At 44.4% G+C, this 17,587-nt stretch overlaps 1 protein-coding gene across 4 annotated transcripts; it reads left to right on the top strand.

The window, feature by feature from the left end:
* The first annotated feature begins 956 nt into the window (after nt 1-956).
* Nucleotides 957-13,432, top strand: ARF3 (ARF GTPase 3). Of its 4 annotated transcripts, none has more exons than XM_007426081.3 (5): nt 957-1,087; nt 4,001-4,211; nt 5,788-5,898; nt 7,836-7,960; nt 11,618-13,432. In XM_007426081.3, exons 2-5 carry the CDS (start codon nt 4,064-4,066, stop codon nt 11,777-11,779), a joined length of 546 nt encoding a protein of 181 aa, XP_007426143.1. In that variant the 5' UTR covers nt 957-1,087; nt 4,001-4,063; the 3' UTR covers nt 11,780-13,432. The 4 variants fall into 4 exon arrangements, with proteins under 4 accessions (XP_007426143.1, XP_087994260.1, XP_087994259.1 ...); XM_088138134.1 differs by lacking the exon at nt 957-1,087 and adding an exon at nt 1,132-1,309; XM_088138133.1 differs by lacking the exon at nt 957-1,087 and adding an exon at nt 1,458-3,055.
* The last annotated feature ends 4,155 nt before the right edge of the window (nt 13,433-17,587 follow it).

The raw sequence follows: 17,587 nt of genomic DNA, 5'->3' as shown, positions 1-17,587 counted from the left end.
AATAGGATTTATCTGAGGGACCCAGTATCGTTTATCCATGTGGTTTACTATTGCCTTCTCCTGCACAGTACGAAATGATGTTTTGTCATTAAAGCGATCATCATCTGCCTCTAGCATCTTCCTATATCGCTGCTATCCAGTATAGGGGCCTGCTTGCTTTAGCTGGGCAGCCGGGATGACCTTCATGCCTTGGGTAACCCTGCTGGGAATATATTCTCTTGGCATACACTCCTAACGTTCTTCATACATCCCTCCCAGGAACAACCCCTCACCACAATAAGCACCATGGCAGGACCTGAGGAGAAAACATAAGTTTACAAGAACAAAAAAACCCAAACCGATCCATTGGGTCATGAAGAATTAGTGGTGAGTGAACAATTGTCTTGCTAGAAATTTTGCTTTTCAACAAAAGGAGATGGAATTTCTAGGCTATCTAAGAATTTTATTGTCTCAGTGGATCAAGAAGTTCTGGATGCCACCTAGACACTATTAGGTCCAGCACCATCTAAGGATTAAGGTGTATTATAACCCTATCCACACCAGAATTTTCCCAAGGCCTTCAGTGGTTTTGGTTAGTTTTGGGGGGGGGGGGGTTGGCCAGCAAGAGTTTTATCTATATTTCTTCAAATCAAGCATGAAGCCAGAACAGCAAAGGTATGTACATACATATATACTGTATGTATATAATTTTATATATACATAAAAGCTGACAACTCAGGCACAATCTCTCCAAGGCACTCCGCAAGACAGGAGCCCTCCCGGTAGCTAACATCGGTTGAAAGGACCACCACAGCCAAGACGCAACTCAAGACCCCCTCCATGCGGCAGTGTCTCCCCCACTCCCCACATTACAGCAGCTGCTACCATGGAGACGATGGCCCGCACAATCTCGCGAGACGAACGCCCTCGACCCGACTGGGTGAGGGGGTGGCGAGATCTCGCGAGAGCGTCGTGTCCACGGGCCTGCTTGATCGCTGCTGCTGTTGCTGCTGCTGCTGCTATCGCCGCCGCTGCTTCCGGCTGGAAGGGGACTCAGAGTGCAGAGTCAGCTGGGCAGCAGGAGGCGGAGGCGCGCGCGCAGGAGCAGGTGGGTGCTCGGGCCCGGCTCACTTTGCGGGGGCGGCGGCGGCGGCGGCGACAGAAGTGGCAGCGAGTGGCCAGGAAGAAACTGGGGGCCGGGGGGGCACGCTGCAGATGGAGGAAATATTGCAACTACGGGAGAAGGGAGCTCGGTGGTAGCGGGGGGTGAAGCCCGCCGGTCGGCCGGGACTCCCGCGGAAGTCATTTGGAAACCAAAAGGGCGGCTGGGGTATTGCGGCGATGGGGAGAGGCTGGGCAGTGGCTTGCACGGAGGCGGGAGAGGCGAGGTGGCTCCCAAGGCTTTCCCTGGCGTTTGCCGTGTGGGAGGCCGGGTGGGGGTTGGGACAAGAGGGAGGGGGCTGGGTGTATTTGGGGGGTGTTCCTTCCTTTGGAAAGGCTGCTGTGGCCCGAAACAATGACGGGGAGGGTCCCCGGAAAGCTGCAGCGCGAGGGCCACGGGAGCCTGCGCGTTGCAATGTGGGGGTGTCAGGCTTGGTGGCAACGAAGCCAGCGCCGCTGAGCGATTCCCAGTGACAGCGCGGGAGGCGCGGCGGCTGCTCCCGGGGCTGCGTGCGCTGCAGAGCGCGTGTGGGTGGATGGCACCCCTTCGGGTGGGCGCCACTCGGGCGGGTGTCGTAAGCCGGAGGGGAGAATCCGGGTGGCCCCTGCCGTGTCTGAGGAGGGAAATACAGGGAGACTGAGGTTCAGCATCCTTCCCGGTAGGGCCCGCGCGTGATTTTTTTAGGGTAAGAAAAAGAGTTGTAATACCTGGTCGTGGTAGATCCCACCTGCAAGCTGAAAACCTTGAGCCGAAGAGCGTGGGAGACGTGCGGCGTCTTGACGGAAGAGGGCGCCAGGTCCCTCCGGCCTAAACCGGAGCGGGGATTCTGGGATGGCCTCCCCGCTCCCGAAGCTGCCAAGTTAAATCAAGGGGAGATGGGTGGCCCCGCTTGTGCTCGGGAGTTTGGGCAGGGAAATTGAGCCTACTGAGCTCTGTTGTTTCTGAGCGCCCATATCTTTGCGGGGGGAGAGGGGGAGTGAAAGAGGGAATCCACCAAGGCGTGAGCACTGCCATATGGAGCTTGCTTGGCACGCTTTGTGTGACGGGCAGTGCCTGGCACGTGTGTCCCCTCGCCTCTGGGTTGCTTTTCACTAATGTGACTCAGGAGAAAGAGTTCCTTATAGGACTGAATTGTCCGTGTAATGCCTACCCTGCCCCCAACACTATCTCTGGATTTGTATGTACTGTAGTTCTCTTTATATTGGTGTTATGTATGTTCCTTCATCAGAAATAAGTGTAGTGGGACCGTGGAATGAGGAAAATGTGAGAAAAAAAAATAAGCAGTTATCTCTAGTCTAAAGGCCCTGAACTCTTCCGAACTGGACTGCATCTTTATGAAAACATAGTCACTTCATCTGAGGTTTAAGTGCATTATTTATCCTCTATATATATCTGTCTACTAAGGCATGCTGGCCTTGGCCTGGTATTCCTGTAGTCCACTTTTTATTCCTTAAATACTCAGGCCTAGGTGTGCTGGATTAAACCAGTTTCTGATTTGGTCCACTATTTTATTTGACCCTACCCAAACCTGCATACTTGGTGAAGAAATGATTGTATAATGAGGATTGATTTCATCCTGTTTTACTCACTTTTAGAAGTTCATAAGCACTTCATAAATTGGGCTGTGAATTGTGTGTATTGGAGAGCTTTAAAAGGAATGAAATAGGTATTGTTAAGTCTCAGTGATAAAATGTTCAAATAGGATTAATATTCCATGATTATTGAAGAGAAGCCAGAGAAATTATGAGGCTAATGAGTTGCCATTTCCTTTTTTGCTTTGACCAAGAATGGCCTTCAGTGACCAACTAAGGAAAAAAACCCCAGCAACAGAGTTGATATATCTTTCTTTCAAGCAGCTCCGATGCTGCAAAGGAATAACCTGTGCAGGTAGACAGTACTGTGGGAAAAGGCATGGTAGGTGAATAACTTTTGTGAAAGTTTATTTGCAGAAGGTTTCAGGAAGGCCAGCTTTCAGCTCAGGTCATCCTTTTTTTTTTTTTTTGCTTGAAGTAACAGGTGCTCAAAATAAGGCCTTAGGATTTTTTTGCAGCCTCCCAAATTTTGGACATGGTCCCCAGAGCGGCTTCAAAAATTGTTACCCAACTGTAATCTTTAACTGAGTGAAATGATTAAAAGACAAACAATATATTTATTATAATTTCACTTAAATTTAAACAATATCAAAACATTGTTTTTGTTCCTGTACCTATTCCTTTGTCTTGGCTTAGAGCACTTTTTGGAATTTAGCTTCCAGTGTGCTGCTCATTCAAAGTAAGCCCTCAGCTTGAAAATGTTTGTGCACCCTTGCACAAGAGATTTTCCAATGGCAGCTTGAATTCCCACATCAAATGCATGGGTGAGTGAACCAAAAAAGATGCTGCACCACAGGGAGAACTTTCATGTCTCCTTGTATTGTCTTTCACTGAGAGAGTTTTATTGATTGGTGTACTTTCAGTGAGTGCCTGTTGAATTTGAAATCAAGAGTTTTGTGTTTACATGCCTGAATATATTTGATCTTCAGAAATGTTTTAGAGCCAGGAGACCTCATAGAAGGCCTATAAGAAGATGAATAATTTACCTACTTCTCTAGCCTACCTTCTTGTAGGTCTGCTAATACAAAGCTGGATTCTCACTATCATCAGTTCTAGCCAATCTATCAAGGGTCAGGGTTAAGGGGGAGATGTAGACCAATAGTATCTGGAGGGTCATATGTGCTCTTCTTCTATGCTAGCGATATAAATCCTTAATTCTCTAGTCTCAAGACTGTTAGGATCTTCTCTTGTGGTTCTGTTGATTGTCCCAAAACATTTTGGAGGGAGCTGTTACTTCTCCAGCTAATAGCACTTTCCACATTCATAGGACTTGTCCTTTGACATCAGCTGGGCAGAAGAAGCCAAGTCCTGCACTGTTGAACTTGCTGCCATGGGGAACATATTTGGCAACTTGCTGAAGAGCCTGATTGGCAAAAAAGAGATGCGAATCCTTATGGTGGGTCTTGATGCTGCTGGGAAAACCACCATCCTCTACAAGCTCAAACTAGGAGAGATCGTCACCACTATCCCTACTATTGGTATGGCCTTCTTGTTTCTGGGAAATACTTTCCTTCCTTTTTGAAGGTGGAACTGCGAGCATGTGATGGCTGCAGAGTGAAACTGGACATGTCACATCATTTCAGGGCAGTAGCATAAACAAATATCTTTTTTCCCATGGGACCTTTGGATCCTATCTTCCTTCTAGGGATTTTGTGTCAGTTCTTGGAAAGATTGGCATGTTGTAGGCATGTAATTAATAAATTTAAACAAGCCTTCTCTGGCCTGGTGGCTGGAATTATGAGAGTTGAAATCCAACACATCTGGAGGGCACCAGGTCAGGGAAGGCTGACTTAAAGCCATTTCCTTGTCATTTGAACTAGTCTTTTCTCTCTCCCTGATGTGGCACGCAGTAGATTTAATTAGGGTGACTCACAGAACTGGCAGCAGCTAGATGGGAAATGAAACAAACACACAGGCAAAACCTGCCTGTGATGCCGGTAGCTTGTCTATACTTGATGTATTATTGGTGTACTAGGAGGGCTATTGGGGCAAGGTCTGCCTAATAGTGAAGTTTTGGCTTCCAATAAGCAGAGTCACTCTGAAAATGCCTTTGTGCAGTAAGAATGTATGCCAGATCCTCCTGAAATGATCCAGAGATCCAGCTGATCTGAATTTCATAAGGGGTCACCCACATCTTTTTAGAAAACATAAAGAGCATGGTATCCCATAATGAAGCAACCTTCTTCCAGGCAACTGCCATTCAGAGCTATTCTGCTTTGCTGTTTAGGGGCTCCATTTCACTCACCATAGCTAATTGCTATCGAAACACCATTGTTGTCTCTGACTACAACCGAACTCTCTTGTACCCTTTAACTGATGAAAGTGAGCTAATATCATGTTTGCAAAGAGAAGTTTGGAGATGTGGCATTGTCCTAAACTAAAGGGCCTTGAAAGAGAAGGGAACCCTCCAAAGGTGTTTGGAGTGCAATTGGCTATACAATGTTGCTGCGCAACCTCCATTCATTAGAGGTGCTTATGCTGGACCCCTGTGGTAAAGAACAGATTGCATAGCAATGGTGCTTCATGGATTGCATCTTTTGATTTTTGTCCAAGTATGTGGGAAAAGATGACTCATTAGTGAGATTACTGAGAGCTAGTAATACTATGGAGCTTGTGGTTGCTTGAAACCTGCTGTTTTTCCACAGCTGGGATTCTGATTGGGATGTGGTGTGTGCTTAAGATCTCCCACTGTAACATGTTTATCAGTAAGTACTTCTTGTTGATGAATGCTGAAGGTTAAGGTCCTCTTTTAAATTCTAGATGTAAGCAAGAGAACTACATCATTTAAATTTTATATGGAGATAGTATTAGATGGAAAAACAGGTCTGCCAACCTGTCTCCTAGGGCAGTTCATCCATCTGTACTTCCATAAGCATATGCAAAGTCCTGTTAATACTAAAGATGTTGCTTCTGAATGTGAAAACTAGCTGTGACCTCTGCAACGCCTCAGTCCTGCTCTTGAATGTCCCTTTATGCTCTGCATTCTTGACTCCATCAGAGAGGGCTACATTTCTGCTGTGCAGCCCAAGTTCTGACCCTATTATTTTTCCCCAGGGTTCAACGTTGAGACAGTTGAGTACAAGAACATCAGCTTCACTGTATGGGATGTCGGCGGCCAGGACAAGATACGGCCCCTCTGGCGACACTACTTTCAGAATACCCAGGGTATGGGAAGGGAGAGGAAGGGGGAAATCTACTCTTTATTGGGATGAATGAAGTGATGCTTGCTCCCTCCCTGCCCTTCACACTAGCAGGTCTTTGAGGCTCCTTTGCTTCTTAATTACTTAGAGATCCATTGGAAGGGCTGCTGCTGTTTTTAGAGGTAAGCACTTGTGCTACACTTAGAGATATGCACCCACCGGATAAAAATACTGCTACTGCTATTACTCCATGGAATGGGGCTTTTTGGTAGTGGCTTCTGGTTTGTGGAACAATCTCCTGAGCAATACTTTGTCCTTGGCATCTGAAAAGACTTTGAGGGCCTCCCTATTCCAGGTAGCTTTTAGCTGATATGGGTTTATTAGGTGATGCATTGTTTTATCATACAGCTTGAGCATTTTACTGGTACTGTTTATATTTTTTAAATTCCTGAATCCATACAAAGGTAATGCACATGAGGTCAGAACACAGTCACAAATAGCGCGTAAGCTTGCACGTTGCACTTTTGTGATTTTTAAAAAGCTTTCAATTGATCTGTCTGTTTTGTAAGCCAGCTAAAGAATGTTTTATTAGGAAGAGCTGTCTAAACAATTTTAATTGCAAGGTCCATTTGAAGCCTTTGACACGTCCCTCACAAGAGAGGCAATGATTAAGCAGTAGCTGTCTCTCAGTTTCGAAGTGAAACAGTGATTTGTGAGCAGCCAAGATAGTCAGCAAGTTTATGTGGCTGATAACACTGGTATTTGTTTCTTTGTTTTCCTCTTTTCCCCTGAGATAATTATCTTGGATTCTGCTGAGATTTAAGCTTATGCAGTAGTCATAAGGTATGCAGTGGTATGTGTAGATTAAGAATTATGAAGTCCTCGCTAACCCTAAGAACAATGTAGCAGTGGAATAAGCTTTGCAACACAACCAAATAACCACATTCCTTTAATTTTCAAGGTTTTAAATAGCTACTTACTTCAGGCAAATTAGGAATTGCATCTAATTGACCAAACGTCTTTTTGCATTTTTTCAGACTTTCTATTCTGTCCACAAATTACTTATTCAGGCATGTGTGAGCAAGCTAGGTACATAGGAAAAAACCTTTGAACTAGTTGCTTTTGTTGCTTGTCTTGCAAGACTGGTACAGAATAACCTGCTTCATGGTGAGCTCTAATCAGAGCTACGCTGTATGATCCAATGGAACATTTCCAGCCTGCAGAATTAGGTTTCCTAATACAAATACCTAATACAGTTTCCTAATACCTAATACAGTTTGAGATCCATGAATTATTAACGAAACTTTGATTTATTGAATTCAGCAGCGTACCTTGGGTTTTTTGATGAAGGTATGAGATTAATTGGCTGATTCAAAAGCCTTGGTTGGACTTGCGTCTTTGCATTTCTTTTTGTTGATTGGTTTATAAGACAGTGTCCTTGGTCACATAAGGGAAGAGTTTAAAATCTGGTGTTTTCATTTAGGGCATAATTCTGCCAGTCAAGTGTGAAAACTAGGCCAATTCATGTATGTAGGGCAAGCAAGAAGTAAAAATGCATTGTTGTTGTCAGCCCAAAATTCATCTACTAGCAAATAGTCTTAATATGAATGCTCTTTTGGAAAAGTCACTTGGTCCACTGGATTTTTCTTCTTCCTATCTGTCTTCTTTAGTAAACAACCTGTGGGTTTCCAAAGGAAAGCTTTTTCTCCCTCCTCCCATTGGAGGAATTCGAACTGGAGGCTAGTCCACCTCTCTGCTTTTCTCTTTCTAACTTGCCAGCACTTTTGAGTGACTGAGCTGCTCATTGTAATAATCAGAATTTCTGATACTGGAATTGCATTATTTTGAAGGGGTCATGGTTTGACCTTCCACCTCTTCATACTTTGCTTTATAGAATACCCAATTTCTTCTAATCATATATTCCTTCTGTACACTTGGGTAAACAGACATACTCTTTTTCAGGTCTGATCTTTGTAGTGGACAGCAATGATCGGGAACGAGTAAATGAGGCACGTGAGGAACTGATGAGAATGCTGGCAGAGGATGAGCTGAGAGATGCCGTTCTCCTTGTCTTTGCTAACAAGCAGGTGAGTTCGGGATGGGATGACTGCTTTGACAACTGGGCTTGAGAGGATAGTTTCAAGTCAAGCTTCTTGGGGGCAGAGCTGTTTGGAAAGTCTCCATCTGTGGAGAATGGTTGACATTTGCATCCCGCCTAAATGCCTGTCTGTCTACCAGTTTGTTAGGGACCAGAAATAATTTTGGTAGTGAGATTTGAAAAGGGGCACATAGCATCTTTTCCTGTTGACAGACAATATTGGGATCCACAAAGTGTTACCAATCTATGCTTTAATTCAGGAAAGAACTGTTTTGGGAGGAGGAGGGTTGCTTGAGAATCACATTCCTTCAGGAGAGAAGATTTAGTTGGGTGCAGTATGCTGGTTTTACGGGACCAAATTAAAAAGTAAACAAGGTCAGAATCAAAGATAAACAGACATACCCCTTTCTCTCTCCATCTTCCATTTATCTATTTTTCCCCTTCGTACACATTCACCCAAATGCATCAAGCTCATTTGCAAGATATGTGAGGAAGGTAGAGCAGCATAGCTTTAATTTTTTTTTTTTTTTTAAATCTGCGCTCAGTCGTTACCGACTCTGCAGTGACTGCTTGGACGAGTCCTTGCAGTTTTCAAGGCAATTGTTTCGGAAGTGGTTTGCCAGAGCCTCCTTCCTAGGGCAGAGTCCAGCTGGCGAGCGCAGGAGGCGGGGTTTCTGTTGCTTCGCGCCCTTTTCGGGCGCGCACGGTTTTTCGTGCTTACCAGCAACTGCTCCTGACTCCTTTTTGCAAGGCGCCGCCAGCATTTTTCCTTCCACCGGAGTGAGAGTACCCATTTATCTACTCACGTGAGTTTTCGAACTGTTGGGTTGACAGGAACTGGGGAGGAAACAGGAGCTCACCCTGTTAACGTGAAGGCTGGACTCGAACCGCTGAAGCGTCGACCATTTCTGGCCAGCAACTTTCAGCGTCATTAAGCCGCTGCGCCACCGCGTCCCCCCTAGCTTTAATTACTTGTTCTCTATTTGATTCTTCACATATATTCACACTTGTCCATCTACCTTTTTCTCTGTTGAGAGCCATGGAGATGCCTTGAGGGAAATACTCAAAAGGCATTACAGAAACCAAAAGGACAGAAGCATACCTTGAGCCCTGGGGGAGGTGTACTATTAGGAAGAGGTTCAGGCAGACTCTCCCCTGACTCCCTGAGGTACAAGAGGGAGGGGAGGAAAAACACAACCAGACATCCAAGGTTCTGTTAATGTAGCCAATCTCTGTTTCCTGATCTAGACAACCTTGAAGGGCTGACATTCCCACCATTTCCTTTCATCCCCCTCTTCCCAGTCATACTTTTTCTTCATACATTATGAAGAGAGTCACTATTAGCTGTCCTAGCTGTGAAGCACCTTAACCATTCATTATAAATAGAGTACTGTATCACCACAGCATCTCTTCCCCAAGAACAAATTAGGTGGACCTTAAATGGTGTCTTTTCTCAGTTCGCTTGGTACAGAGTTACCTAAGAAACTTAACAAAGAAAGGATGTTTGTTTCCTACAGTCTGGTGCAGTGTCCTCTCATGAGTTCCCAAATGAAACCCTTGCATGTGTTCAGCTGATACTGTACAATCTCAAATTTGAACCCAGAATTGTTCAGCTCAGAAATGCTTTTAGTTAATAATACACACAATAACGTTTTTGTGTAGGGTGCAGTTAATTAAGAGGCATTCATATTAGTCTATTTAACATTGGCACATGCAGCTGTTCCTTGGTAAAGTACATCATGTTATGCGTATTGAAAAGCAGACTCAACTCTTTCTTTTCCCTGCGGTTGCTGCTATATTGCGTAGAGCCTCTCCCCCAGTAACTGATAGGACGACAGGAAGTAATGCTTGCCCTGTTCTAAGTTGTTGACTTAGTCAATTAACCCATGTGCTTATAACAGACATGAAATATCAAGAGTCCTCTCGTTTCCAGCCCAGGGCCACTTTAATTTCCTCCTTTAAAAATTGTTCTTTTATACGTGCTATCTTAGGTTGTAAAGTTTTTCCCTTACTACAGTTTGTAGCTCATTAGCATGCAGGCGTGCTTATAGCTTACACATCAAACGGCATGGGAGATGTGTGCAAATAATTCTTTTCCATGGCAAGGAAAGAGCTGATAATAATTGTGTCGATTGTGGGCAGATACATTTGCTTCTTCCATCCATGTTGCTATTTCTGTGAAGAGAAGTTGTAACTACCTTGCTTTGACTCACCCTTCTTTGTGATTCTTAAAAACAAATGGTCATGACACTACTGCTGTGCAAGTGAGGAGTTGAAAATTGAGGAAAAATAAATCCCGCTCATTGGCAGCTGTGTGGATAACATAGGACTGTGCTGTGATTGTGGGACTGTCCCAAAGCCACCAACTCTGGGATTGGGTGTTAAATTCAGTTTCCAAAGGAGTCTAGTGTCTGTTCAACGCTGGTTTCCATCCCTTTCCATTGGAAAAATGTGCTTTAGAGTGGATGCTTTATTCTTGCTATTCCTTGGAAATTAAAAGAGATGCTAAATAAGATTTAAATTCAGGCTCTAATGCCCCGTCATTAGCAGAAGCAGTATAAGTTATACAAAATAATATTGTTTGAAATATTTCTGCACTGTTCCTCAGCCAGTTTTCAAGATTGCACATATGAGTAGAATGAACAGGAACATGTTGATACAATTTAACGTTGTATTTTTAAGTATATCATTAAAAGCTTCTTTATAAGTGTGATGAGCTGGGGAGAGAAGATTTGTCTCTTCCGACCCTACGCCGGTCATTGCCTCCTTCACCTTCAAATGGTGGCCTTGGGAAAGAACACTGACACATGATTACAGTGCACAGTAAAAGTTTATGTAGCTTCTATTCTATTACAACACGAAATCCCTTTGCATAGAGTATTTACTTGGGAGTAAATTCTTGGGGTAAAGCAACTGGATGCATGTGTAAGAAGGTTAGAGCTTGAGCTGGCAATTCACAGGTAAAGGTTTTAACTGTGGTCTGTTCACATAACTAAGAGTAGCACAATACATTAAGTGTGCAAACTTCCTGCATGCCTGCAATTGGATTTTTTATATAAAATTCTTCCTAAATAACAGAGGGAGGGGACAAGGATTCCAGTGATGCTACAGAGCAAGATGGGCTGGGGATTTCAGGCCTTTGTGTGGGGCAGGAGGCAGTTCCAAGAGCTTTCTTATGAAAGCTATTTTAAGGCTGACATCTCTACATTGATGAGTTTCGTACCTCAAAATTACATGCTTCCATTTCTGGGAATTGGGCTTGGTAGAGACCTGGAGGCCATGGATGGACTTCTCAGTTTACAGAATCGGATGACTTTGGAAGACAGAGCAGCAAAGCTAAGAGTCAAACAGGAAAGAGAATCTTGCTGAGAGGAGCAGGTAGACAAGGTCTGCAGGCCAAAGGGGGTTTCCTTCAGCAGACTTGTCACTGGTACAGAAGCAGGAGTCTTACCAGCTCCCTGCAAGGGACTGGTTCAGGGGCCCCCAAGCAGAAGAAGGGTGGATTCAAAAGGCATTAGTTCCTAATCAATTCCAGGGGTCACTTTCTGAGCACCCCTTTTGTTTTTGGGTTTTTGTTCTGACAGCCTTGGGGGAACGTTGTTCATATTTGGCTTCTCATCTCTTGCATTTCTGCCTCCTTCCCCAGGACCTTCCCAACGCCATGAATGCGGCAGAAATCACAGACAAGCTGGGCCTGCATTCACTGCGCCATCGTAACTGGTACATCCAGGCCACCTGCGCCACCAGCGGAGATGGCCTCTACGAGGGCTTAGATTGGCTGGCCAACCAGCTGAAGAACAAGAAATGAGTGCAGGAGGGTGGTGGGCTAAGCCCCTCACTGTTGGTTCCATTTTGGGTTGATCCCCTCCCTCCAGTCCTCTTCTTGTCACACCCTTTCTTCCCTCTTGGGTTTGCTTTTCTTGCCGGCACCGGTTGCTGTTGGGGGGAGGGGGTGGGCGGGGGAGGGTTGGGGCTAACTTTTGATTTCTCTCTCTCTCTCTCTCTCTTTCTCTCTCTCTCTTTTTCTCATGTTCTGGCTCTGCCAGGATTTTTTGCACGGTCTCTGTGTGTGCGCGTGTGTGTGTGATAAATATATATATAGAGATAATAAAATATATGGGTGCGGTGGGAGGGTTGGGACAAGTGGGAGTTGGATGCCAATTCTGTGGCCTTTCTTTCTTTCTTTCTTTCTTTCTTTCTTTCTTTCTTTCTTTCTTTCTTTCTTTCTTTCTTTCTTTCTTTCTTTCTGTTGGATCAATTTTTGTATTTTTGGTGGTCTGTGAAATTTGGCTCTCTTTGTTTGGAGGTGACCAATACTCCTCAGTGGCAGCTGCTTCTTGCTTTCGTGTGCTGTTGGTGCAGGTTGGTGGAAAATCCCACGTCAGGAGGCCAAGAGATAAGGGAGATGGTGTATAGCCTCCATGTGTGCAGGGGCTGAGCGAAACAAGGAAGGAAGAATTGCAGGGGGAGGAGCAGAAGGACTTTAGGTTCCCAGCGTATGTATTCTTTCTGTCCTGTCTATATTAGCTGGCTCCCCCTGTTGGCATTAGATTGCAGTCGTATTGAATGTCCTGCTCTATTCTTGCCGTCCTCTCTATCATCCTGTTAACAATCTGATTAGTGGCTCATGCGCTTAGCTCTCTTACGCTGCTGATGAGCTGAATCATTGGCATTCCAACCTCTTAGACCAAATGGCGCTAGAGCCCTGAATAATGCCTCCTAGGTCGCACAAATTCCTTTTTCTCTACTTCTCCTCACCCGCTCCCTAAAGGGGATCAGCATCAATGGGCTGCTGCAGAAGATTTGGGACCAGTGGCTATCAAAAGCTGCCTGTTAATGCCATACTTGGCTACTTGGCCTGGACTTTCCCTCCAAGGGATGTATGCACACGTGCAAGGGCATCCCAGCTGCTAGATGTTTCCACCAACCAACTTGCTATTCTCTCCCCTTGGAAGCTGTAAAGGAGGGGGCTCTCTCATTGCTGCCCTGTTGCATGATATGACCCCAGTGGACAACCCTCCCTCCCTCTCTCTGCTGCCCTTGGGCCTGTGCTCTAGCCCACAAACGTTTCTTTTTCCCGTGCTGGGGGAAGTGGCAGAGTCGTTTTTCTCCCTTGTTAATTTTGGGGAGTAATGATTGTATTAGGGTCAAGCCCAGATCACTGCATGTAACTTTTGGGTCACTCCCTGCCTCTGGACAGTGTTGGTACTACGTATTCCCCTCCCCCCTTCTGGCAAATGTGTATTTATTCCTCTTTTGCTCTCTCCTTGCCACTTCCCCCTCAAAACTTCAGCTCCCTCTGCTTGGTGTAAAGTGCTTTCCTTTTCCCTTAGTTCTGATTTCTTCATACTATGGGCCATGGCTCCCTGTTTGTGTTTTTCTCGCCTCCCCCCTTCTTTGAACAGTTGGATGCACCACGACCTCTGTGCACTCCCATTGGATATTAAACTCGTTTTATGTAGCTATTGTCTCCGATCTGCTCTTTGCATTTGGTTGGCATGGGGGGGGGGAGATGAACGTGATACAGTTCATGACTCAAAATTGTTGCTTCCTTTCTATTTCTGTCATTGGAACACACAGCTTAGAGTGTTAAGGCAAACCAAATATTCAGTATGCAATGCATGTTTTCTGAACTGAGATCTGTGCATCTCCTGTCTCTTCTCAGTCTGAATTGAGAGTTTAAAATCTGTTTTAAGAGTTGTCCAACTTGTATGAGTGTGCCATGAGGCAAAGTATCATGTGTTTGAGTGAGTTAAGGGGTTCTCTGTAGAAGATTCTGGGCTTCTACACATGACCAAAACACAAAGATCTGTGCTTCCTTCTGCTCCCCCAATGAAAACTTCATATTAACTGGTGATTATAGTTTTAAATCTCTGTTTCCCTTCCCCTTCCCCCCACTTCCTGCCTTCTCTTTAGCATCAAGGTCCTTTTGGCTGGGGTTGCCGTGGCTAACTCCGGAGCGGTGATGGACATGCAGGCACTATTTTAATTAGAAACAGCTTAACTGAGCTGCATTTCTCTATGAGGTGGGGGTGTCTTTGATCCAAAGTGGCATTTAGCCCCCTCTCTTCCTGTATTGAAGAGAGATATTGGATGAGTTGCTAAATCCCATTAGTGGCTAATCCAAGAAGGGAGCTTGTCCACCCTGAGGACATCAGATTAGGCTCTCTGTTCCGCTCACTGCTCCAAAATGAGGATGCATCAGGCTCTAAAATTGCTTCCCATATCCAAACCTGCTTGTTCTACATGAGAGCCTTGTCTCCCGTTTTTGGTGGCTGTGAGAGAAGCTGAAAGGGAGGTATAACTGCGTGTTTAATCTGTAGAGACAGGAAGGCTTTGTTTCTTGGCTTCCTTGTGTTCTGTCTTCCAATGTCAGTCGTCAGATAATCATGAGACGCCGGAATATTACGGTTCCTGAATTCTGGGACCAGCTTTCTCTTGGGATTTCTAGAAAGTTCTTTTTCCCAGGTGGGCTATCTGTCCATCTCCCCAGTTACAACTGGCATTGGTATTCCAGAACTCCTGAAAAGACAGGATTTTTTTTTTAATTAAATCTGCTATTTGAAACTAGAAAGGCCCCATATTGCTCTTGTAGTCCCTTTGCATAGCGTGAAATTCTGGGAGGTGTTAAATTGTGTGCATTTATGCTGTGCAGGATGTTAGTGGACTAAACACTTGAACATATACAACATGTACCCTTCATTACAGGGAAAGATTTGTATGCAAGTTATCTTAAGGAAGCTTATTTATTTTTAGGGACATTGTCATAAAGGGGACACTGGCTAAAATCCACTTACTTCATATCCTTTCCTGCTTTCTCTGTTGGTGCGACCTGGTTTTGGGAAGTTTCATCTGTTGGCAGTAAATTGGGTTATGCCCAGGGAGATGACATAAGTACCCCCAAGGAATTGGAAAAGTGCTGAATTTGGCAATTCACAGATCTCGACTCCTGTCTCTTTTCAGCATGATTCTTAAATTATGTTTTTGAAGTTAAAAGTTTGTTGCCCCTTACCTAGCTTTTGAAGTGCCCAGTTGCAACTGGAGAGATCATTCCATTAAACATTGTTTAAAATAATTGAATCTTGCCTCCTTATCATATGGAAGTAATTGAAATAGCCTACTGAAAAGGCTGTGTTCCTCAAATAACAAAGAGCAGCATGACATTTAATTAGAATGCTCGTAGTTCATTTCATGATTCCAGGACAGCGTGCAATATTTCTGTACTCTCAGCATCCTTGAAAATGGCTTGTTCCTTCATCGCAACAGAAACATATTCCCAGTTGCAGAAAATTTAAGGAGGTGTGGCTGAATTAGTTCCCAGCAGCCCATCTACCACATGTAATGAGAGATGGAGTTGTAATTCGGTGGCATCTGAGGGGTCGCAGTCTCCCACTTTAGATTTAGTTGTGAGGGTTCTTGTGTCTTTAGAGAGAACAGTCCTCTGTTGAGAGTGTGTCCATGGCTACTCCATGTTGGATAAAAGATGAAAAATCATACAAGCAAGGTCGGAGATGGTCTTGAAGTTATCCATGTTTAATGAGCACCACAGCAGGCTCACAGTCTTCCCCATTATGGTGAATATGTCTTATGTTCCTATTTAAATTGTTTCCAGGAATGAATCTTCCATACACTTGATGAATTAAAATATCCCAAACCTGATGTCTCTTTTTGGCAAACGGTAAATTGCCATTCTCGGCAAAAGTGGAGTCAGAATTTGAAAGTGATGTTGGAGGTATTTGATGGCTTTAGGTAAAACCAATTAATCAGCAAAAAAGAACTTCTGCTTTAAGTTGCTTTCTTTGTATTTAGAAAGTAGTGTAAAAATTATTGGGAGATCAGTTAAAATTCAACTTGCCCATCATCTATCAGTGAGTGGCCCTGAATATGCATTTGTTTGCTCCTGGGTTTTTTAGTGGCAATTCTGAGGAATTGCATTTCAATAGTGGAGGAGTGCAGGTTCCCCTATGCAAAAAGCCCTTTTATACACATGAGCCTATGGCTTGCCCTAAAGACGATGGTCTCAGCAGGTGCTGGAGGATGGGGAATAGCTGGATACTGCCACATGGCTGGTCCTGCACACTCATTCATTTTCTTTACTGTATTTTATTGTTTGGGAGTTGGGGACAGAAAAGAGAGAATTCCCATGAATGTTATCGCTCACAGACTGTTCTGTTAGTCTTGCATATGCTCATTTAATGTGCAATTAATTAAGTTCCATTTGTTTGTTTACCTAGCATCAGAAGAAGGGGGAAAAAAACACTCAATGGCTCTATCTCCAGTTAAAACAAACTTTTAATATCTACATCTGGGTCTGCCTCCATAAGCACTTCAAACCTGCTTAACGTATAGATGGTTTAATACACTTTTAAGAAAAGAATATGCACACAACTATTGTTTGGAAAGAGTTGTCAGATTAAATAATTCAACAGCAATACTGTGTGTACACTGGATGCTTCTGGAACTTTTCAGGAAGAAACTAAAGCAGGGGTCGGGAACCTTTTTGTCTGAGAGAGCCATGAATGCCACATATTTTAAAATGTAATTCCGTGAGAGCCATACAATATGTTTAAAACTAAATACAAGTAAATGTGTGCATTTTATGTAAGACCAACACTTTTAAAGTACAATAAGTCTCTGAATTAGGCCCAAGCCGGGGGCTCGATTTTTGGCCACTGGTGGAAAGTGGCACCGTGCCTGAAATATGTCTCGTACCTCGTTGGTGCCACAAACGGGGCCAGCCCAAGATGAGGACTCACCCAACAGAGCAGGGGCAGCGGAAGCAGGATGCAAAGCGGTGCACCCGGATCGCATTCGCGTGGGCCGCCAACGGGAGCTAGGCTGAAGCCAGGGCCTCGATTTGCGGCTGCCTGTGGAGGACGATGCAGCTCCAGGCCCGTTCGGCTGCGGATGCTGCGGGGCAAGGTAGGGTGAGTCCCAAGGATGCGGGATGTGGATGCGATGCGGAGGAGGGCGTGGCCTGCGCTCGGCGGATAGAAGACGTGTTCTAAGCCTTACCCCGTTATTTTTTTTTATTAAAGATTTGGCAGCGAGCCAGATGCAGCCATCAAAAGAGCCACATCTGGCTTGCGAGCCATAGGTTCCCGACCCCTGAACTAAAGGATTCAACTAAATGCCAGAGATGAGCTCAAAACACAATATTAGTGCATATAATGTGATCTTGTGTCTTCATTGCTTCTGTTGGCTGCAAGGTATATTTTGTTTTGAAAAACCCATTTTTTGTAAATGCTCATCTTCAAATTATATTGCTGGTGCATAAAATAACAAGGACAAAAGAAAAGGCTATTTTTGCCAATACGGTTACAAAATGTTTGATAATGCAAGAACTGAAGGACATTGGATCTCCATCCTTCTGCCCTTGTTATACAGTGGTCTGGAAAACTTGCTTCTCTTTTCATATTTGAATAAATGTTTTATTGCCAGGAATCTGAAATGGAAGACTATTGAGAGATTTGGTCTGCATATATATGCATCTAATCTGTCCAACACCAACTTAATCTAGTCAATGCAGTAGAGGACACTTTCCTGACATCAGTATTGGAATAATACTCAATTGCCAACTTTTGTATTTACAAGGTCTCTCTCTTCTGTCTATATG

Source organism: Python bivittatus, unplaced genomic scaffold, assembly GCF_059951505.1.
Source record: "Python bivittatus isolate LINGU-HERP-01145 unplaced genomic scaffold, Pbiv_v1 ctg000220_np1212, whole genome shotgun sequence".
NCBI classification, from domain to species: domain Eukaryota; kingdom Metazoa; phylum Chordata; class Lepidosauria; order Squamata; family Pythonidae; genus Python; species Python bivittatus.
The sequence above is the reverse complement of the archived record's forward strand: the minus strand, read 5'-3'. Positions and strand labels throughout refer to the sequence as shown.